At 41.6% G+C, this 23,712-nt stretch overlaps 1 protein-coding gene across 1 annotated transcript in view; it reads right to left on the bottom strand.

The window, feature by feature from the left end:
* Positions 1-9,382, bottom strand: part of rras2 (RAS related 2) — a 127,915-nt gene extending 118,533 nt beyond the window's left edge. Inside the window, exon 1 of the mRNA XM_039738885.1 lies at positions 9,144-9,382. Within this exon, the coding sequence (XP_039594819.1) occupies positions 9,144-9,245 (102 nt within the window). The 5' untranslated portion in view covers positions 9,246-9,382. The remainder of the gene's footprint in view (positions 1-9,143) is intronic.
* Between the last annotated feature and the right edge of the window lie 14,330 nt (positions 9,383-23,712).

Below are 23,712 nucleotides of genomic sequence, written 5' to 3'. Positions count from 1 at the left end.
TCTCCCTGTTGACCAAGAGATGGAATACTGTTTAACAGCCAATCAAATACAAGTAAGAAATTTGGGACAATGTGTGGCGGTTCCAGGGTCTTATAAGCCAGCATGCTTGGTCTGAGTGTATCAGGACCATATTTTGCTCAAAATTTTGTTCAGTGTGGCTTCTTTGTGTTTTGATACAAAACTGTCACAAACAAACAAACAAACTTTCACAGTGCCAAAAATGCTTTATAGTCAGTCAGTGAGTGAGGGCTTTCCCTTATAGATTAGATAGATTAGATAGAAAAATCTTGGTGGAAGGGAGACGAGATCTTCTCAGTAGAAACTTAAAAGACCCGCGAGATGAAAGGGATTGGCCACGGAGCATCTCGCTGGGACCTTAAAACATGAGACTTGGTACCAAGAGATTGCAATCTGACATCCTGCGAGAGACACTGTAACTTCACGTGAGACAACATTTAAAACAAGTTTACGGGGATCTAACCAAGCAGTTGTTGCAATGCTTTTGGTAGTCAGACATGTGCTCCTAGCACTTAACACAATGACAAGCAGAACACACAGCTTGCCAGCAGCAGCACTTGAAAGCCGGCAGATGATCCGACTGCAACTCCTTAGTGTGCGTTCAGTCCCCCCTTCAAAACACAAGCAGCAGAGACACGAAGTGGCCAAAGGACAGCTGCTGTACAGGCTTTTAAAATTATCGACACACAGCGCGAAAAACGTTAACAGGCAGCTCACCAGCAGCAAGACAACATAATCCAACTGCATCTCCTTAGCATGCGTTCAGCCGCCCCCCCCCTCTCACAACGCGAGCAGCGCTATATGTCCTGCGAGAAAGATTTAACCATGCCCGGGGACGGATATAAAGAACAAGTATTGTTTATTACAATAATTTTAAAGTAAAAGTGAAAATAATGCATATGTAACCATTCCCATTATATATCCGGTAAACCAAACCTGGGGGTGGGAGAGCGAAGTGAGCGGGGGCTGGGTGGCGCTACGCACTAGTCACTTTACGGTTCTGCCTCTCGCGTATGGGGAAGTTAATGTACAATTTAAACAGATTGTTATTTTCATGGGAATTGTTACATATGCATAATAGAACCAACTATTTTACATTACAGCGAGCAATTAACCATAGTAAAAAAATAATAAAATGAAATAAATTGAAAGAAAATTATGTTTTATGTTGCGTTAGAGGTATTTTTTGCGTTATACATTTTCTTCTGTTTGGCTTTGAAATTAACACACAAATACTTTTTAGATTTGCACTTTAACTGCAAAACTTCAGTAAAAACAATTTTTTAAATTTTCCTCAATATCACATTGAATTTTGATTCCATGTTTGGACTTACACTGTGACAACACAACGTATAACTGCCCACGAGTGAATTTCATTTCTTTCTTTCTAATAAATAAACCAACTTCTTCGAATGTTTGTCCTTGTGATGTTAATTGTCATAGCAAAAGCTATTCTAACGGGAAACTGTAAACGTTTTAATATGAATGGCATATCAAGATCTCCTTTGGTTTCTGTTATCCCCGGAGGATTTACTACATCACCTTTCTTGTCACTGTTAAAACTTTACATGTCATTGGTGTGTAACCAATGGACAATTTTCGCGTTAATTCGTTTGACTTCATTGTTTCTTGGTGCTAGGATTGCCCGTGTACTCATTTCTTCTGTTGACAACCCTTCGGGATGAAATTCATCAATAAGATTTGGACATAATACGTCTTCCTTTATTGGGAACTTAAAGTGAGGAAAACGTAAAAATGTATAAGAGCTGAGAGCGTAGGAACTGTGATGACAAAAGCATTCACACAAACGAGAGCTGAGAGGACTGTGGGCGTGGTCGAAAATGATTGAGAAAATCTCATGGCCAAAGTCTCGTCTCACGGGACTTGAAAAAATCTCGCCTTAAGATTTTCTTTAATAATAGAGAGATATGAATAATACAAAACACACTTGTATAAGTATATAGTAAATAATATTTTAACAGCAAAAGAGCTGTAGTGCAATTAATAATTAAAAATGATTCAAAACCAAATACATTCAAGGAGTGTTTAACTGCTAATATCAATTAAATTGATCCAATGCGTGAATATATATACATGTATATCACACAAATGATGAAAACTATTTTTCTAATGAAGCTTTATTTCAGATAAGTACATTACTGAAGAAATTAAACATGACAGCATGTACTTATGAGAAGCATTTTATTATCTTTTATAACATATGTATTATGCAAAACATGGATATATATTTTATTAGTTAAAATACATATTTTAAGGTAATTAAATTTTTTTTTTTAGTATTTTTATGGTCAGGATATGCCTACAGAATTTCATTTTGCCAATACAAAAATGAATAGGTAACACCTGTGGTCTACAGTTTAATTATAAAAACTCGGGGGCTCCGCCCCATGCTCGCTTCGCTTGCCCACCCCCCGAGTTTGGTTTACCGGATATACAATTTAAAGAGATTGTTATTTTCATGGGAATTGTTACATATGCATTATTTTCACATGGGAATTGTTACATATGCATTATTTTCACTTTAAAACGTTTGTCAAAACAATAGTTGTAACCACACCCAGGGCCAATAATAAATGACATCTCTGTCTCGCAGTACATATAACGCTGCTGGTGTTGTGAAGGGGCGCCGGCTGAACGCATGCTAAGGAGATGCTGTCGGATCCTCTGCTGGCTTTCTGCTGATGTCGCGCTGCCCGTTGATCATTTTAAAGTCTGTACGGCAGCTGTCCTTTTACCAATTCGTGTTTCTACCACTTGCGTTGTGAAGGGGGGGAGGGGGGCATATAAATACAATTAATTATTATTACTGCCCATCAATCTATTTATTTAGTTGACACTTTCAATTAAGAAGTTTTAAAACATTTGAGATACAATTGGTTTCACTTCTTTTGTCACACAAGCAGGTGAGGGGACTTGCTCAAGGCCCCACAGAGTGTCAAAAGCAAGTTGTGAACTCACAACCTCTGAGTTTGAAGTCCGAAGTCCTTATCTACTACACCACATTGCCTCGCATGATGTGACTCCGCCACACATGCCCTATCTGGCAACCTGAATCTCAGGATGAGGAGCATTAAAGTGCTTGATTAACCCCACAACATGTGCCATCAGGGAAATGATGAGACAATGCACACTCATCGCATTCCACAAGCTCATTCTGTGCCCTCCAAATTCATTTCAGTGCCACCATATTGTGTCAATTAACACTGGCAAGGTCACCATCAATGGCAAAAAACAGTTAAGAACACAAATAAATGCAGGAGAGGGCAGATCCTCTGCGCCCCTAATTCAGGTGACTCCTGGGGTGGCGGTGAGTTTGTCACACAGTGCGATCACCCACTTAGGGCTGCCTGATGATCATTATTACTTAGCCAGGGGTGTCCAACTCCAGTCCTGGAGGGCCGCAGTGGCTGCAGGTTTTCATTCTAACCTTTTTCTTGCCGCGCTGCCCGCCGATCATTTAAAAGCCTGTACAGCAGCTGTCCTTTTGCCACTTCGTGTCTCTGCCGCTCGTGTTGTGAAGGGGGACGGGGGGGGTTAGGGTGGCTGAACGAATGCAAAGGCGAAGCGGTCACATCATCTGCTAGGTTTCTGCTGCTGGCGAGCTGTGTGTTTTGCTTGTCGCTGTTTTAAGAGCTGGGAGCAATTTAATGCGTCTCTCGCGGGACTTCAGATTGTCTTCCGAGAAGATCACGTCACGTCTCGTCTCACTAGTCTCCCTCCCAAAGATTTTTTTTTTTATAATAGAGAGATACCAAAGTTAACACTTTAATATTGGCCACAAGGCTTCTAGGTGTCTAGGTACACAGAGGCATTTACTGTAAAATTGAAGGGATAAAGGAAAAAACAAAAACGGTATCGGAATTGGTAAATTTATGTAACATGAAATCAGTTAAACCTGATTGAAGGATCTCTAATGAATACTGATGGCTTTGGGCCTTAACAGACTAAAAACACAGCACACAGCTACAAGACAAAATCCATTCTGTACACTCAGGAAGGGCTAGCAGTGTGGATAAAACAGGCGCCATTGTGGATTAATATAGCTCCTTTCCACTGTAAATACCATCCCACTTGAGTAATCATATAGCTGCATAAGACCATACAGTGAAAAAGCACGGAGAATGAAACAGAGGCTTTGTAATATAAAAGCCTGTGCCTCATCTAATTGAGCCACACTACTCAACAACATCAAACAGCACGATGAGTCAGGAAGAATGACGTCAGTGACCAAGAAACCTGCTTACTCATTGGTGACAGCACAACTGTCCTCACCTACAGCCCCAAGAGTCCATGGAAAGAAGAATAACTACAGACTGCTCAGAAGAAACACAAATATAGGAAATAAACCTGCTCAAGTCGCAGCACTGCAGCCTCACCACAAGAAAACTGGTGTTCACGTCCCAGGTGCTCCCTGCATGGTGTCCCCGGGCTCATACGGGTTTCGTCCCACAGTCCAAAGACTTGCAGGTTAGTTGAGTTAGCGTTATTAAATTGGTCCCAGTGTGTGCATTTGTGTGTGAATGGCTTCACCATGCAATGGACTGGCATCCCATCTGGGAACTGGATCGTTCCCACCTTGCACCCTATGCTAACTGGGATAGGCTTCTGCATCCCACCAACCTTACCCTTGTAAAGCAGATGGATGGCAGGAAAAGTTTTGCTATTTTCATTCCTGACTTATTTTCCCTACTTTTGTTACAGAATCATATGGGTGTCCTAACATTAAAATCACATCACTGGGCAGAAGCGTTCCTCTCGATAGCATCAAGTCCAAAAACACTTTAAAAGATTCATGAAGACCCAACACATCATCTGGACTCTGTACCCAGCCTCGAGTAAGTTGTATGTGTTCTTTAAAAAAATTTAAAAAAAAAAAAAAAAGACTCATGACCCTTGGCATGCTTTACACCCACTGCTCATGGCACAGGCTAAAACTGTAAACACGACTGTATAATTTGATTAAAGCAGGATGGATAAATAGATAAATTCATAAAAAAAGGTCAGTTGTGAATGAAAGTCAATGTGTCACCACGTGTGACAGATGCCAGGTTTGGTTTTTTTTGCAAGCTGTGATTGACCCTATAATGGCATTACACAAGTACATTATGGCTGGATAAAACGTCCAGGTATACAGATGTGTGCTGCTCAATTTCAGTCCCCTGGGGGCCTAATATGGCTGCAAGTTTTCATCCAAAACAACTTCTGCTTTTAGCTGGGACTTCTCCCTTAAATTAAGCAAGCTGGTAATTCTAAGATTCTTTCTCTTTTTGGTGTCCATCCAGAAATTACAAAACTGGGTTTACAAAGTTTTTGTTTGAACAGAGCAAACATTTATGGATGTTGCATCAAAATAATTGAGACATCTTATGCTATTTTTAAGACCATCGTTGCTTTCATTCCACTTTTCCAGGGGTTTAAGCCGTCAGTTAGTAATGAGCAGCTTGTGAAAATAACATGGGAGCAGCCGAAGCCTTTCAGCATTTGGTGTCGTTTACCCATCCAGTGTGTCTACGCTGCTAATTGTCATTATTGGGATGCAATTTCAACGGATTCCCAAAGTATTCAGACACCTTCACCTTCTGCACACTTTATCGCAGTATAAATTAAATTAGAAATGAGTGAATTTAGTATTTTACTCGGGTTTATTTTATTCTATGTAATGCTTTGTCTAGCCTGTGTTTATCTGTTGTAGTGCTCTATGGAGAAAATATTTGTATCTAACGTTACAGACACCCTGCTGTTTTTTTCTGAGAAGCACCTTGAGCATGGGAAAGGTGCCATATAAATACAATTCATTATTATTACTGCCCATCAATCTATTTATTTAGTTGACACTTTCATTCAAGAAGTTTTATAACATTTGAGATACAATTGCTTTCACTTCTTCTGTCACACAAGCAGGTGAAGGGACTTGCTCAAGGCCACACAGAATGTCAAAAGCAAGTCCAAAGTTCTTATCCACTACACCACATTGCCTCGCATGATGCGACTCCGCCAAACATGCCCTATCCGGCAACCTGAATCTCGGGATGAGGAGCGTTGAAGCGCTCGATTAACCCCACAACACGGGAGATGATGAGACTCTGCACACTCATCGCGTTCCACGAGCTCATTCTGTGCCACCATATTGTGTCACTTAACACTGGCAAGGTCACCATCAATGGCAAAAAAAAAACAATTAAGAACACAAACAAATGCAGGCGAGGGCAGGTCCTCTGCGCCCCTAATTCAGGTGACTCCTGGGATGGCGGTGAGTTTGTCACACAGTGCAATAACCCAGTTAGGGCCACCTGAAGATCATTATGACTTAGCCAGGGGTGTCCAACTCCAGTCCTGGAGGGCTGCAGTGGCTGCAGGTTTTCATTCTAACCCTTTTCTTAATGAGTGACCTGTTTTTGCTGCTAAAAACTTCTTTTGAATTAACTTTAATTGACTTGGTTTTAAAGAAATGTTTCCCTGAATTTCTTCATTTCTTTTCTTAAATGGCCCCCAAACAGAAGATCAACTAAGTCAAGGCCTCAAATTCCAAGCAGTTTCACTCCAACCAGTTGCTTAATCAGGCGCTAAGCCTTGTCGTTAATTAAACTCGTTCTTCAATTCCATGGCTCGTTGCTGCTCTCATTGTGCAATAGCAGACATTTCCAAAATTACGGATTTTCTCTTTTCTAAGAGCAGATCAACATGCCTGAGACCTTCACCTTTCGTTATTTTCAGATATTGTATGATGGTCACAGTTTGCTGGTCCTGTTTTGGCTCATTTTGTATCTCATGATTGTTTGGCTGCTAATTAAGAAAGAAAGAAAAAAAAAAACAGTTGAGGGGTGTGAGTCTTCAAGAGCAAGTCAATTAAAATGAATTCAAAAGAAGTTAATTAGCAGCAAAAACTGGTCACTAATTAAAAAAAAAGGGTTAGAATGAAAACCTGCCGCCACTGCGGCCCTCCAGGACTGGAGACGGGCACCCCCGACTTAGACTGATGTCTTTATCCAAGGTGACTTACAACATTTAAGACACAAACTGGTCACACTTCTATTGTTTTTCCAACTGGAGCACAGACAGGTGAAGTGACTTGCTCAGGGTCACACACAGGGTGAGCAGCGGGATTTGAACCCACAACCTGAGGGTTTGAGGGCCAAAGGTTATCTATTGGTTATCTACATTCAGTAATTCATCATGATAAAGGGAAGACATGTCGCCAGAATGGTTTGAAAATGTATAAAAAACATCCAACACTTTTTTTTTTTTGAATGGATAACACAAAACAAAAACAGGGTAATTAAATAATGGGCTCAATTAACAGGAAAGCAACTCATTGGTAGTGAAACTGGTCTCAATAAAACGCTACTGCCACAGCAGGACCCCCAGGACTGAACTTGAGAAGGATTGTCATACATGACCTTGTAATTGGATTTGGCAAGTTCAAACAATGGATAGAGGGACAGTGGCAGCTGCCTAATTAGGAGCAGCACCCAAAGCCACTGCTGCTGTATAATCTGATGGAGGCTCCATTAGGTTTTTAGTTTTTATTTTTTTAAATAGAGGACTAAAATGTTACAGAATAAAGACGGAATGCTTCATGTAATTGTGAAATTCTCCTCATCCTGACAGAATGACAGCCAAGTTACAGCTCAGGTCCAAAAGCTTTAACTTCACTTCTCTCAGAACTTCTCATAAAACTGCTGCATTGTAAAGAGTAATGCCAGCCAAGGCACAAAACACGACACTAGGGGGACATTTAAAAGGTCCAGCGTTTGTGTGCCTCAGCACCATAAGCTCCTAATTTAAAAGTATTTTTTTTTTAAGTAAACGGTACGAGGTTTGTCCCTCGGAGACAGGAATGGTTTGCTGATCTCTCTCCTCCGGCATTCCCAAAGAAAAGGGCGTTCTGCCCTGTCGCATTTTCAAAGAGCACCAAGTGAAAGAGGAAAAGGTGGCGCATTACTACAAAGGAGCGCGTTGAGAGCAAAGAAAAGTAAAAATTCTGTGGAGCGGAGCTGACGGGCGTGGAGTCCGTGTGACAGCTGAGCGAGGCTGCGGGTGCAACAGCTGGTCAAAAGGCGCAGCTGCCGCCGAGCTACAGAAGGAACCACTGTTATGACAAAGTGACTAGGATTCATAAGAGCCCGGGGACTGAACTGTCCTTTGTACCGGACAGGGTAGGAGTGCTGATCCGCTAAGCGGTGTGTTGTACTATGGTCCCAAATACCATAAACGCGACAGATCTACTCCCACTCGGGATCTCAGTGTTAACCGTATTAATCGGAAACTAAAATCAACTTCTTCAGAATAAACTGCAACAGATGACAAGTGACCATATGGAAAGAATACAAGTCGATGGGCCTGAGGCTTCCCTTCGCAGCCGGCCTCGCACCCCGAATCATTTTCGTTTCCCTCCTCTAATTTCCAACGGACTTTCCTGCACACTCTCGCCGCTTACATCCGCGGCTTGAAGGCTTTCCGTTCAGCTTCACTTGGCCCTTAATGGACTCTGTCTCTGGACAATCTTGTCCAGACCGGCCGTCACAATCCCCACCCAGGGCTGCTTTTTCCTCGGGAAAAAAAATTGATAAGATCGAGGAAAAATTCGGTTCACATCCGACTGCCTCGCTTCTATAATTAACAAAGGGGCGGCACTCAAAGAAAGAGTATGGGGTGCGAAGCCGGAAAAAAAAAACACAAAAAAAAACTTTCCGATCGCTCAAATCGGAGGCACCCACCCGACCGACCCAACACCGTCCAGATCGCGGCCCTCCGAGCGGCGGCTGTGGCCTGCGTGGGCGCGACAACTCGGGCGAGCCGTGATTTGTGCAACGAATAAGCCGCCCGAATTGTCGTCCTGCGGGGTCGTCCAACTTCACGCCTCCGCCTCACCGGTGCCAAGCTCGAGCGAAGAAATGTAAGAGTCCCTCGGCGCGCCGAGCAAATAAAAAAAGAAAACTTTGATCCCCCCGACGCCCCGAACACTTCCACGGACGATCCCCACCGCCTTAGGCCCAAATGTACCCCACCCCTTCCCGCCCCCGTCCCTGCGACCGCCCGCCGCCTGCTCCTCCGCTGGCTTGGGCGACGGTCCCGACTCAGCCCAGGTCCCGCAAAACACTTACCTGAATGAACTGAATGGTGAGAGCCGACTTTCCGACGCCACCGCCTCCCACCACGACCAGTCGGTACTTCTCCTGTACTGAACCGTCCTTCCAGCCTGCCATCGGAGACTCGATAGGAAGGAGCGGAGCGACGCGACGCAGCTTCTCAACACCCCGAGTGAGACAGGGCCGTCCGGGGCGCGCAAACAAAACGGCGTGTGGGTGAAGCGAGTCCGCCACAGCGTAGCCCTCTCTGTCCGATGCCTCCAATGCAACAACTGCAGCTCAGCTCGTCTTGTGTGAGGAGAAATGTTGCCCGACAGTGCCATTTCTGGCCACTAGGGGGGCGGAGAAGCAACGCTAAACTCCTGCTGAATATTCATGAGCGAGAGGCCAGGAGCGCCCGCCTGCTTCCCGCCCTCGTTCCGCGCGCTCTTTTACGATGACTTCGTCATGGCACGCGCAGCGTCTGCAGTCGGACGTCTGAAAGGTTCCTCGCCGTAAGAAGCCTTCTTAAATGAAGCCAGCGGCGGAGTGTCAAAGGTAAGCTTACTCGTCCCGCATTGTCTGGAACCCTTACATTGCTCCCGGACTCACGTCTATGTTCTTCTTCTTCCTCCCCTTCGTCTCCCCCTCCCCAGTCCCGACACGGTACATTTTATCATCAATATTTTAGGGCAATGTCTAATTTGTTTAAGATCAACGGGGAGAATTTAATAAACGCAAATACTTTTTTTCAATTTTGTGAACATAAATGTAAATACAACCCCGCAATAAATACATTTGTATAGAAAATAGCAACACAATAATAATAGAATAAAGTTAATTTTAATAATCTATCGTACCATTTACTAAAGCCACTTAATGCTGAGCAGCGTCGTGGGGGTCTGGAGCCAGTGGTGAAGCAACATTTAGAGGGAGGGGGCTTGTTATGGGTGCCCTTTCACCCCATGTAGTTAGAATGAAAAGATTTTTTTTTTGTTTATAACAAGCATACATGATACTTAAATAACCTTTTAATTTTCATTTTAACTGTTATTTTGGATTGAATTACACTTCTTCTGCAGCTCTTCCCTTTTTTATATGGGGTCTCTATTTTACTATTAATATTGTTATGTTTTAAAAACACTTCATACAGTAGACATTCAAAACCTTTAAGCAATGTGGACAAAAGTCGCTTCTGGGGACGCCAAAGCTTAAGCTCCATACATTTCAGAGCAGATCCTCCCCTGGCTGAAGGCTGTCCCAGCAAGCATAAGGTGCAGGGCAGGAACAATCCCCTGAACAGGGTGCCAGCAGGGCCATCCATCCATTTTCTATGCCAACCCACCGCAGCCAGCAGAGCCATTCTTAGGTTTTGGGGGGCCCTAGGCATGGAGCGAAGGTAGGAGGGTCTACCCCCGGGGGGAGCTGAGGATAAAACTGAATTGTGAAGTTGCAAAATGGACCTCAGACGAGAGATTTATGTCCCACTACCTCTTTTCCTTTTTCAACGGAAAAGATAGCCTGCGTGTATAATTATAGCAGAGCAGACGGAGGGACGGAGCAAACCACCCACTGTCGAGTCGCTTTGTGGAATGGTTTTTATCTTCCCAGCTTCTGCTATTTATAGCGTGATCGATTTGTTGTGCAGACGCTTGGAGGCAGGCGAGGTGGAAGATCAGTGCCCTCCCACTGGGGCCCCACCCACCACTCCATCACCTCGATTCTGCCTGTCGTCATCACTGTTTCCTCTTTGCTCGTGCGTAACCATATTGATAATTCCGCTACCAGAGAAAATTTGTACTTCTGAAATATATGGACTTGTAAGTTGGAGGCTATTTGGTTAAAAAAAAAACGCCTGGCAGGACCCCCTTGGCAGTGGGGGCCCTAGGCGGTAGCCTAGTTTGCCTATGCCTTAGAATGGTTCTGGTGCCAGTCCATTGCAGGGCACATTTACACACACACACACACACACACACACATGGGCCAAGTTATCATCATCAGTCCTCCTAATCTGCTTGTCTTTGGACCATGGGAGGAAATTGGAGCACCCAGAGGAACCCCTTGTAGAAACGGGAAGAACATGCAAACTGCACACATGTGACCCATGGTCTCTTTTCTGTGAGGCCACTCCACCACTGTGCCACTCTTTAATAAACTAAATAACTGTAAAATTAAATAAATGTTAGCTGCACAAGATAATAAAAATAAATATAAATTGCACAATGTCATGTCATTTTCTAACCCACTAAACTCAAACCAGGGATGCGTGTGCTGGAGCAGTTCATCAAAGGGCAAACACACACACACACTCATACATAAAACACCTCAGGCCAATTTAGCATTGCCAACTCTCCTGCCCTGCATGTTTTTGAACAGTGGAAGGAAACCCACCCAGACACGGGAAGAACATGCAAACTCTATGCAGGGAGAGCCTGGCACATGAAGTCTGTGTCACCTTAAAGCAAGGCAAAAGCGTTACCACTCTACCACAAAATTGCAAATTGTAATCTTAAAAAAAATAATAATGCACATTATAGAAATTACAAAAAATGACACAGAAAAGAGTTACCGTAACTTTTAAAATCGCTGTTTGCAGGCTTTGGCTACAACAAATGAAGCCATGACGTCCTCCACGTGCACTGCAATCTGTTGAAATTAGACATTGAGCTGAAAATCTGTCTTGGCTTTCAGATGGCAGATATCACCTAAGATTTAATCAGCTCTAAAAATGAAAGACTTTTCTCACAGTGATAGTACTGGAGTGTTGTACCATGTTAGCCATTATGGATATAGTGAGAAGTCAAGCAAAATTACTTTTTATTGGCTAACTAAAAAGATTACAATATGCAATGCAACTCAGGCCACTTCTTCAGGCAAGATGTAATACCAAATATTGAAATACTGAATTGCCTCGAAAGCTTGCCTATTTAGTTAACCAATTAAAGGGGTCATTTTGCTTGACTTCTCACAGTGACAGGAAGAGTTAGGACTGCTGAAGGGACTACATTTTGACTTCTTGGCCTATCTCGCAATTTTGTCGGAGCGCATTTGTCGAAAACCAGTTAGTGGTTTTGTCGGCGCTCATTTGTCCATCGCGGTTTTGTCAGGGCGCATATGTCTATCGCACTTTTGTCAGTGAACCGTCATTTTAACAGACATACTTGGGGACACCCCTCCCAGTTCTGGGCCTCAGGGAATTGCCTACTCTGCTACATCTGACCAGCCATTTCAATTCAGTTTGGTTCTTCATCAAGTCTCAACCCTTTTCCTTCAAATCGTCTTTTACTTTACCCATCTGCCTCTGCTTCTGCCTCTCTGAACAACAAAATCTGCATTTATTTCTACAGCACAGTGGTTCTCAACCTTTATTCCTCTAAAGTGAGGGACTCCCCCTATACAGACCATGATTTGTGCCCTTTTACTTTGTCCGTAGTCTTAACAAAGATGCCTTTTTTTTTTTTTTAAACTTGCATACATTAAGAAAAGGGAATTAGCCAGGCCTCCATTGCTCGCCTACAGCTGGTGCAAAATGCTGCTGCTCGATTTTTAACTGGCACAAGAAAGCATGAGCATGTTACCCCGATTTTGGCTTCTCTTCACTGGCTTCCAGTTCATTTTCGAATCCATTTTAAGATTCTTGTATTTGTTTTTAAATCCTTTAATGGTTGTGCCCCATTTTATTTGTCGGAACTGCTGCACCCTTATGTACCATCTTGCTGTCAGGTCAGCAGACCAGATGCTTTTACGTGTTCCCAAGGCACGATGCAAACTCGGAGGTGATCAGGATTTTTCAGTTGTAGCCCCAAAACTCTGGAACAATTTGCCGTTGCACGTTAGGCAGGCTCCTTCACTAGCTGTCTTAAATTTTTATTTAAAAACACACTTTTACTTTCTGGCTTTTAACTCAGTATGATATGTTGGCTATCTGTTGTGATAGACGGCCAGCAGTTCAATCTGGCCGGGACATCCCAGGATGGGAAGAATGGAGAAGGGCAGCCTTTCCAGGACACTGCCTCCCCCAGGACGCTTGGTGGCAGCTCCCCTGGACGGTAATTGTACTCTGGATTCCCGCAGGGCATTATGGGACGTGGAGTCCATTTTCTCAGCCCTGTTGGATGATGTGGGTGCCGCCAGGGGGAGCTAATAAAGGACCTGGGGACTCCTACTCTTCTTACAACCCGGAAGTACTTCGGAGTCATGAGGACGGAAGCCCACGGTACTTTCAAGATGCCTGAAGAATGATGATGTGGCGTTTGATCCGGAAGAAGAGGAGAAGCACTTCCGGGTCATGGACTATATAAAGGACTGTTTGAGTCCCTTCAAGCTGAGCCGGAGTTGGGTGGTTGGGTAATGAAGCTGCTGAGAGTGGAGGATTATTGATTTATTGTATTGATTATTGATATTGTAATTGTGGAGAGTGTGGTGCTTTGTACACTGTATTTAAGAAAAATATTAAAATTCTTCTTAGTGCTTTTATATGTGTGTCCTGGACGTCTGTCAGTGGGGTTTCGTGGGGCAAGGCCCCCTTAAGCGTCCACACTGTATAGTTTTTATTATGAATCTCTTCAGTTTTTATGTGTTTCTGTTTCATTTATCCTTTGGTTATTGTGTGTCTGACATGTTGGGTTTTTATTGTACAGGACTTTGGTCAGCCTTGATGTTGTTTTTAAAGTGCTTTATAAATAAATAAATAAATAAAAGCATATTTGCAGCTTTGCTATTACTTAAGAACAATCTGGATGAGCCAAACAAAGCTTGCCAGTCCTATCTACAACAACAACAACATTTATTTCTAGAGCACATTTTCATACAAATGATCGAGCTCAAAGCGCTTTAATAATAATAATAATAATAAATTACATTTATTCAGCACCTTTCACAAACCCTTGGTCACTTTACATACAGAGTAAAAAAAAATTACACAGATGACAAAAGTTCGTAGACGAGGAAAGTTTTCAGTTGAGATTTAAAAGTTCAGAAAGGGGAGCAATCTCGGAGAGACTGAGGAAGAGAGTTACAGAGTTGAGGGGGTATAACACTGAAGGACCTGCCTCCCAGGGTGTAGAGTCTGCTGTGTGGGACAGTCAGGAGATTAGTGCATGAGGACCTGAGAGCGCGACAAGGAGTGTATGGAGCAAAGTGAGGTAGAGAGAGAGAGGCACAAGGTTACATAGGGCTTTGAAGGTGAGAAGCAGAATCCTGAATTTAATCCTTGATGGAACCGGTAACCAGTGAAGCTAGGAGAGAACAGGGGAGATGTGAGCAGAACACTTTGTGTGGGTAAGGCCTTCTGCTGTTATGCACCTAAAATCTGGAATAGCCTGCCAATAGGAATTTGCCAGGCAAATGCAGTAGAGCACTTTAAAACACTGCTGAAAACACATTACTTTAACATGGCCTTCTCATAACTTCACTTTAACTTAATCCTGATACTCTGTATGTTCAATTCTTCATAATAACTATTCATAGTGGCTCTAAAATCCGTACTGACCCCAACTCTCTCTTCTGTTTCTCTTTCCGGTTTCTTTGGTGGCGGCCTGCGCCACCACCACCTACTCAAAGCATCATGATGAACCAACATTGATGGACTGAAAGCCAGAAGTCTACGTGACCATCATCATCAGGCCCTTCCATGAAAACCCTAAATACAAAGAGGACTGTTTGACTTATGTTAGGTAGATTGCCCAGAGGGGACTGGAACCCCTACAGATTTTATTTTTTTTTCTCCAGCTTTTGGAGTTTTTTGTTTTTCTGTCCACCCTGGCCATCGGACCTTACTTATTCTATGTTAATTAATGTTGACTTATGTTTATTTTTTATTGTGTCTTCGATTTTTCTATTCATTTTGTAAAGCACTTTGAGATACATTTTTTTGTATGAATATGTGCTATATAAATAAATGTTGATTGATTGAGCTGCGGAGTCTTTACATGATGAAGAATGAAAAACCAAAGATATAAAAATAAGATTAGTCAATACTAAGCAACAAAGAATAAAGTAAGGACCAATGGCCAGGAGGACAGGAAAAAAAAAACCTCCAGAGGGCTGGAGAAAAAAAAAAATCTGTAGGGATACCGAGGGCACGAAACCACCAGCCTCCACTGGGCATTCTATCTCAATCAGTCCTCATGGTTTTCAGGCTTCACGTGGAAGAATTAGACGATGATGGTCATGTAAACCTCTGGCCTTCGATCCATCCATGGTACCCAGATCAGGTGGTGGTGGCGCAGATCACTACCACAGAAAAACGTGAACAGAACAGCAGAAAAAGTAGGGGTTAGTACGGATTGTGGAGAAATGATAACAATGATAATTCAATGCATATACAGAATATCAGGGTGACGCTACAATGATGCTATGAGAAAGCCATGTTACAATAATGGGTTTTTAGCAGTTTTTTTAAAATCTACTTAATTCTTCTAAAATAACATCAAGTAAAGTTTTGAAGGTCTCTAAGGTCCTACTGTCTACCACACTACTTGATCAGTTATTCCAAGTGTCTGTGGTTCTCTGTGTGAAGAAGAACATCCTAATGTTAGTGCAACATTTACCCTTCACAAGTTCCCAACTGTGTCCCGGTGTTCTTGATGAACGTATTTTAAAGTCACCATCACAATCCACTGTGCTAAGTTACTTCATAAATTTTAAACACTTCAGTCAGGTCTCCTCTTAATTTTTTTTTTTTTGTTAAACTGTAAAGGCTCAGCTCTTTTGATCTTCTCTCATAACTCATCCCCTGTAGCCCCAGAATCAGCCTCATCGCTCTTCTCTGGACTTTTTCCATTGCTGCTATTTCTTTTTTGTAACCTGAAGACCAAAACTCTGTTACACAATATCAAAAAGGTAAGTTTACAGGGAGATATTATAGTCATGGGGGACTTTAATTATCCAAACTAGGGTACTCTGTCCCCTGCTCGCTTCGCTCGCCCACCCCCAGGTTTGCTTAACCGGATATACAATTTAAAGAGATTGTTATTTGCATGGGAATTGTTACCTACTCTTTCGATTCTATGTTGCATTGCTTATCCATGATCATAAATGTACACCTGACCAAATTGTGGTTTCCTCAAAATGAAACTTCTTGTAGCTTTAATTGTTGTAGGTCCACAGATAATCCTAGCGTATGGTCAGTTATGTAAGAATTCCCTTTTGTTTGTAATAATGCGATCTTTATTATCTTTTTTTTGATACTTTCGAATTTTCCTACTTTCAAATTCTTTAACTTGCTCTGCATGTGTGTCACCTCAACGTTTTTTGTTTTTTTTTTTGAGCCTTTCGAATTCCACTGCTTTCATAATCTCTAACCAGCTCTGCATGTTTGTATCGCACCAACGTTTTTGAACGTCTTTATGAAGTCTTTTATTTCTGTCCCCAATTGGACCTACGAGGTTTTCAATTCCACTTGATCTGTGCCGATTTATTACATTCCTTATTTTCTGAATTTGCACATAGATTATTATTGTTCTTTTATGCATTCTTTTTTGCCTTCTTTTCTCTCCAACGCTTTTGTGTCTCTTTTCAACATGCTGCTCTTCTTCACTTAGTCGGTGACGTGCCATCTAGAATTTATATAATTTTTAAGATCTGGTAGGACATGAAGTGTGTCTGCCAAAAGCATTCCAACAACTGAGAGGTTAGATGTCCGTGATCTTGTTTTAAATTGTTTGTAAGTGGGGCGTGACGTGCAAAAGTCACTGTGTCACGGGTCTTGCTTCCAAAGATTGTAAAGTCTAGTCTTGCGGGATGTCAAAGTGTCTTTCCGAGAAGATCACATATCGACCCAAGATTTTTTTATTATAAAAGAGAGATATTAACTGGGATAACCTTGCAGATGAAGGACCACAGGAGTAATGTAATCAGTAGATGTAATCAGTGACTGTTTTTTAACATAGTATATTAAAGCACCAACATGGAGTGAAGCCTGTCTGGATTTAGTATTCTGTAATAATCAGGATAGAATTGAGGGTGTAGAGGTGATTGAACCGTGAGGGTCAAGTGACCATAATATAATTCTCAGTATTTTGTAAGCGTTTAGATGCAAAGACTAAAATTGTTAAGTTGAACTTTGGTAGGGCAAATTTTGAACAGATGCGACAAAGTCTAAGTAGGATAGACTGGGATAAGCTTGTAAGTGTGGAGACAGTGGAGGAGCAGTGGAAAAGGTTTAAAAATGTAATGCATATACATACCTAAATTTGGAATTAATACGAAATATTTAAAACACTCCACAGTGGATTAATATTTAAAAAAAGAAGCTGGAAAGGAAAAAAGAGAGAAGGCGAAAAAGACTAATGACTGCAAAGTAAATCGTACAGTGTGTGAGAACATGAAAGCAACTATTAAGAAGGATATCAGGGAGGCTAAAAGACAGTTGGAGAGGAATAGAGCAGATAAAGACAACCCTAAGAGATTCTTTCAGTATTTTAGTAGTAAAAGAACAGTCAGGGCGGCACGATGGCACAGTGGGTAGCGCTGCTGCCTCGCAGTTAGGAGACCCGGGTTCGCTTCCCGGGTCCTCCCTGCGTGGAGTTTGCATGTTCTCCCCGTGTCTGCATGGGTTTCCTCCGGATATTCCGGTTTCCTCCCACAGTCCAAAGACATGCATTTTAGGTGGATTGGTGATCCTAATTTGGCCCTAGTGTGTGGGTGGTGTGTGTGTGTGTGTGTGTGTCCTGCGGTGGGTTGGCACCCTGCCCGGGATTGGTTCCTACCTTGCGCCCTGTGTTGGCTGGGATTGCCTCCAGCAGACCCCCCATGACCCTATGTTTGGATTCAGCGGTTGGAAAATGGATGGATGGAAGAACAGTCAAGGAGGAGTTGAAGTGTATCAGAAATAGTAAAGGGGAATTAAAAGATACAGACAACGAAATAGCGGACGCCGTAAACTTACATTTTTCTGAGGCCTTCACAAGTGGGAAAGTGGATAACCTCCCAGCAATAACAGGGGCTACTAAGGAGGGACTGAGGGATTTGGAAATTGAAGAGAGAGAAGAGCTGCTGAGATTAAAGAGGCTGAAATCAAACAAATCACCAGGAGCAGATAATATTTCCCATAGAGTTCTTATGGAGGCCAGTGAGTACAAATATAAACCCTTGACACACATTTTTAGGAAGTCACTGTGCACTGGAGAGATTCTGAAGGACTAGAAAATGGAAAATATCATACGTAATTCAAACAATTTTTTAAATTGTTTAGCATGGTGGGGAATTACAATTGTTGTTGTTTTTTATATTTTATGATGAAAGCAGCTATTCTATTAATTGAATGAATGAATTCATTTATGTGCGCCCCACAATTTTATTTAGTCACATATAACCTCAAAAATTGTGGTTAAAGAAAACTTCATTTGTTGCTTTTTAATGCATTTATAAATTAAAGTAAATAAAATCGTTTTACTTAAAAAAATATATACTTTTTATTTTTTACTTTTTAGTTTGAGTATTTTGCCAGTGATTTTTCTTTAATCATTTTTCACGAACGGGAAGCTTCTTTAAAAGTGTACATAATCGATCTTCTTTGTAGAATTATTTGAATACTAAAAATAATTATATTTTGGCCTCTATAGGGTGGTCCAGATCTAATTAGGCAATTCTCATTATGCTATAACTTAAGTTTATTTCATAGAGAATTAACAAAAAAAAATTTTTGTTGCTGATAGATGGCAGCACCTGCCCTGCATTCCAAAATGGTGGGGAGACGGTTGTCAGTCGAACAGCAGGTGCGATGTGTTCGCCTTTTCATAATTGCATAATTAGATCTGGACTACCCTGTATTTTTCCATTCAGACTCTTATGGGATTAGCGCTCTGTCACTGAGGGAGAAAAAAAATTTCGACGACAGAACGGCAAGCTTACAGCAATGCTTCCTCACCGTGATCACCAAGACTACTGCTTCGCAAGAGTAAACGAGTAAAGTCGGCATGCATATTTACCGACTCCACTCACTGGAAAAGGCAAGTGGGGGCAATCCAATGCGTCTCTCACTTGTATGCTCCTATATTGCACTATATTCTCTCGTGTGTGCGTTAATTGGAATTGCATAACCATTGATTACAGTGAAATTTGTTAAGTAATTGCATCGGTTTTGACGGATTATTGTATTGTCATCGACACTGAACACGTATGCAAAATTTGAAGAATTTTGCTTTGCCAAAAGTGGGTTTAAAATCAGTTGCAAGATTTGACCCAGATAAACAAGCCGAAGTTAAATAAAATTGTTTACAAATAGATAAGAATAATGACGAATAAATAACACAAAAAATAAATAATATACACATATAAGATAAATATAGAATTAATAAAGAAGCTGAGACTTAACTGATTCTATAAAGTCTCTAAAGATGAGTCCAATAATCAGGTCAGATGGCCAGGAAGGACAGAAACAAAAATAAAAAAAAAAATTAAAAAAAACTCCAGAGATGTTGGAGAACAAGAAACAAAATCTGTAGAAGTTCAAGGCCAAAAGACCACCCACTCCCCTTTGAGCATTCTAAATGTTCTTAAGTGTTCCTTATTGTTTTCTTAGGCTCCGTCTTAAAGGATTCAACACAGTGGGTCTAATGGCAATTTGGGGTCCCTTTTTTCATTTAAACACCACAGGTGGCTGCATGGTGGTTTGTGCTTTCTCTTCCCCTGGACTTCCATTCCCATCAGTCTTTCCCCACATATTCACCATCTCTCTCCTTATTGCAGTTCCAGACCACCTCAACCTACAGTACTTTACTACTGTACTTTCTTAGCTATCTCTCCCCCTTTTGTTGTACCTCTGATTGTTTCAGTTCTTATTCTGTGTTTTTTTTTGTAAACTCTGCACATCCGTCTCCACATTCTAATTTCTCCACATCTAACATCTTCTCCTGTGCTCCCTTGACTGCCTATGTCTCAGTTCCACACATCAGTGCTGGTCTTGCCACTGTCTTAAAGACCCAACTTATTTTTCCATCTTGGTCTACCACTGATCGTAGATATTTAAACTTATCTATTCTTTTCAGTGGCTCTCCCTGCAGAATAATGTCCGAATCCTGATCATCATTAACACTGGAATCTATGAAAAAAGACATAATTCCTTCACACCTCCTCTTCAGTGCCTTTGTTTGGTAAATGTGTCGATCAGCACTGGGACCAGGCAGCCTGCCATCCCATAACCCAATGGAGCTGAAGTTGGACAAAAAGCTCTTCCAGCTCAAGTCTGTTTATCTGAATGTGAGGTATCTGGAATTATAAAGCGTAAATAACATCTCATTATTCGGAACACATACATTTCATTTGTGTTCCTTGTCTGCTATGATCTGTGTAAGGGTTGGATTACAGGAAATGCGAGGCAAGAAATGTTGAAGACAGCACTAAAACAGAAACTTTTTTCATGTTGTAATACTAGTGACAAAATGTTGACATGAAGTGTATAAGGTGTGAAGACTGAAGTCCAAATATCAAATAAACACTTTCACAAAAGGTACAAGTATAAAGCAACAAGTGCACTTTTATTCAAGGACTAGCAAAATACCCGCACTTCGCAGCAGAGAAGTAGTGTGTTAAAGAAGTTATGAAAAAGAAAAGGAAACATTTTAAAAATAACGTAACGTGATTGTCAATGTAATTGTTTTGTGAGTGTTATGAGTGTTGCTGTCATCAAGGATTTGATTATCATTATTTCTTTCAATCAGGTTCATATTTGGAGGATGTGTTGTGTTCAAGTTACATTCCGTGTTTATCCACCGTTGTAAAGATAACAGGTTTCATTCATCGAAGTGATCACTACCCAAATCGGTACTTGTGAATCTAAGATGTTTAACAGGCATTCCCAGTATTAAGTTGTGGATTTGTCTGCGAATATTTAGTGGCAGTGTGTCTATGAACGTAATTTAAACTTAAGCTTTACACCTTGCTTTCCTATTGATATGTCCTCAAAGGCTTGTTCGTTTCCTACTGCATCAATAAGCAGCTCGTCTTCCTCTTTATCTGAGACATCACACACTGCATGCACGGGTTTACCTTTCCCAGTCCTGCAAAGTCAGTTCACGTGAGCCGTTCGGAGTACATGCATCGAAGGTTTGCTATCTCGTGCAAACTTGTGATGTCCACGGCTTTATTTAATGTTAGTTAAGACCCAGCAGTTTCTCTCGCACTTTCGTTGAGTTTGTGCCAAACACTAGTCTATCCCTGACCATCTCATCTTCGTTTGCATAAGCACAGTCCTTCACCCGCGAATATTTTGCGGCAGCTTGTCTATTGGATAGCTGCTGACGGACGGTCTTATATGGGCAGGCACTCAATTACGTGGGAAGCGTGTCGATGAGGGACGCAACTCCGCCTCACACGGCGACCGAGGTGCAGGCTATGGCCGTATATATACAGTATGTACGTAAGTAGGTTCCAGTTATGACTGTTACACGTAGAATTTCAAAATGAAACCTGCCTAACTTTTGTAAGTAACCTGTAAGGAACGAGCCTGCCAAATGAATTAATGAATGAATGTCAGTCAGTCAGTCAGTGAGTGCTTTGCCTTTTATTAGTATAGATATAACCAAGAGGTTGCAGGTTTGATCCCGGGCCTTCCTAAAATTTACCGTTTTGAGTAGTGAGCTGCTATTTTTATTGCTAGTATAGAATTAAAACATAGATTTGATCGGAGTCTGTAACAGATGATTATCCTTTTTGAGGGGTCCTGCTGTTGCCTCTTCAGGCCACCTGTTGTCACTTTCATTTGCACCAAAGAAGGTGAAGTTGATTCCCAGTTGCTTGTGCTTCCTAGCTGGACAGATTGATATCCCTGAAGCTTCACTGACTTGGTGTTAGCCTGGGATGGTTAAGCGTTGCCTTCATTTTTGTTGAGCAGTAATTAGAGGTCAAACTTTAAAAATCATTACAAAATTTTTAAAAAATGTAATAATTTGTATTGAGAAGAATTTCTATTGATAACTTTTGTATTTGAGGGCCTCTTGATATACAATAATTTTGGTTTTGCTATTAGGGGTGAGAATGTAGCTGTGATCTCTTTGCCAAAAATGTAAAAAGTTGGCAAGGTATCTCTGGCTGAGCGGAAGGTCGGTGCACTCCAACGTCAAACATTGGCACTGTATCTGATCGCGTTCAGCTCTGATGGGAGAGCTTCCCCCGCGTGGGGAGAAGAGCATGTGGCCCTGTTATCGCTGCCAATGAGCAGGTACCCTCTAAAAGACACCTAGCTCCGATCTCTCTCTCTCTTCTCTCTCTCTCAAAAATGTCAAACGTTACTCCTTAACAATCTCTAGGTGATAATGTCTGCTGAACAAACAGGTGTTGCTAGCTAAGTGGAGGCGAGGTGCACCCCAACGCGTGGTGAGAGGTAGAGCGACTCGAACACAGACTGGCGCATGAGTGAGGAGGGTCCCGCCCGGCTCCCTACTCCTGAGGTCCTGCCTACCCCTCCCCTCGGCCCGCAGCATCTCTCTCGGATTCATGCAAATAAATTGGTACCACAAGCAAACTATGATACTTAGCAAGATGAGAGAAGTCGGAATGTTCAAAGCAAATTCTAGAAAAAAACACAATCTAAATCCGTAAAGTAGTTCTCTCATGAAATGTGAACAGACATACACACGGACATTGGATTTTATAATAGAGAGATGTATACATTAATATAATTACATATAATTAATTAAGAATTATATATCTCTCTATTATAAAAAAAATCCTGGAAGGAGATGAGACATGATTTTCTCTGAAAGACACTTATACGTTCCGCAAGACAAGCCCACTCCCGGGGCCGAAAATAAAGGATAAAGAGTAGATGACAAAGTAGAACATTGTAAAGAATTCAAAAATGTTGGCACGGTACACATGCAGAGCAGGTATAATGGAACTAGGAAAATTTGAAAGTCTCAAAAAAGGATAGTAAAGATCGCATTAACGCAAACAAATGGAAATTATTACTGGGTGAAATAACAGAACAGCGAAAAGAGATTGAATATATTGTTTGGATTTAAACTTTAAGTCGGAGACATGTATATCGTCTACTTTGTGGTGCCAGCAAGAATTAAAAGATTCCAAAAACGTTGGCGCGGTATGAAGTCCCATGAGACGGAAACTTTTAACATGAGATTGTTTTAAGTCTCGCCCAACTTATAACTATTTTTAAACAAGACCACGGACACCTAAACTCAGTCGTGTGAATGCTTTTGTCAGACACAGTTCCTGCGCTCTAATAAATTTTATGCGGACAATAATTTTATACGTTCTAGATGACACGTCAACGACTAAGCGAATAAGAAAGAGCAGGGACAAACATTCGAAAAACTTGGTTTTATTTATTAGAGAGAAAGAAATCAGAATTCACTCACAGGCAGTTATACATTGCGTTGTCACGATGTTAGTCCAAACACGGAATCAAAATTCAATGCAATCTTGAAGAAAAGTTAATTCCAAATATTGTTTTTACAAAAGTTGAAGCAGACACCTTAAGAACCTTTAGGAAGAACCTGGATGAGATGTTGGGACATTTTAGCTATTAGCTGAACAGAAAGGCGACAAATGGACTGAATGTTCTCCTCACGTTTATTAAATTTCTAATGTTCCCTAAGTGACAAATGCGATGCATTTCATTACTACAATTAGCAAAATACGGGCG

This window comes from Polypterus senegalus, chromosome 1, assembly GCF_016835505.1.
Source record: "Polypterus senegalus isolate Bchr_013 chromosome 1, ASM1683550v1, whole genome shotgun sequence".
Taxonomy (NCBI): Eukaryota; Metazoa; Chordata; class Cladistia; order Polypteriformes; family Polypteridae; genus Polypterus; species Polypterus senegalus.
The sequence above is the reverse complement of the archived record's forward strand: the minus strand, read 5'-3'. Positions and strand labels throughout refer to the sequence as shown.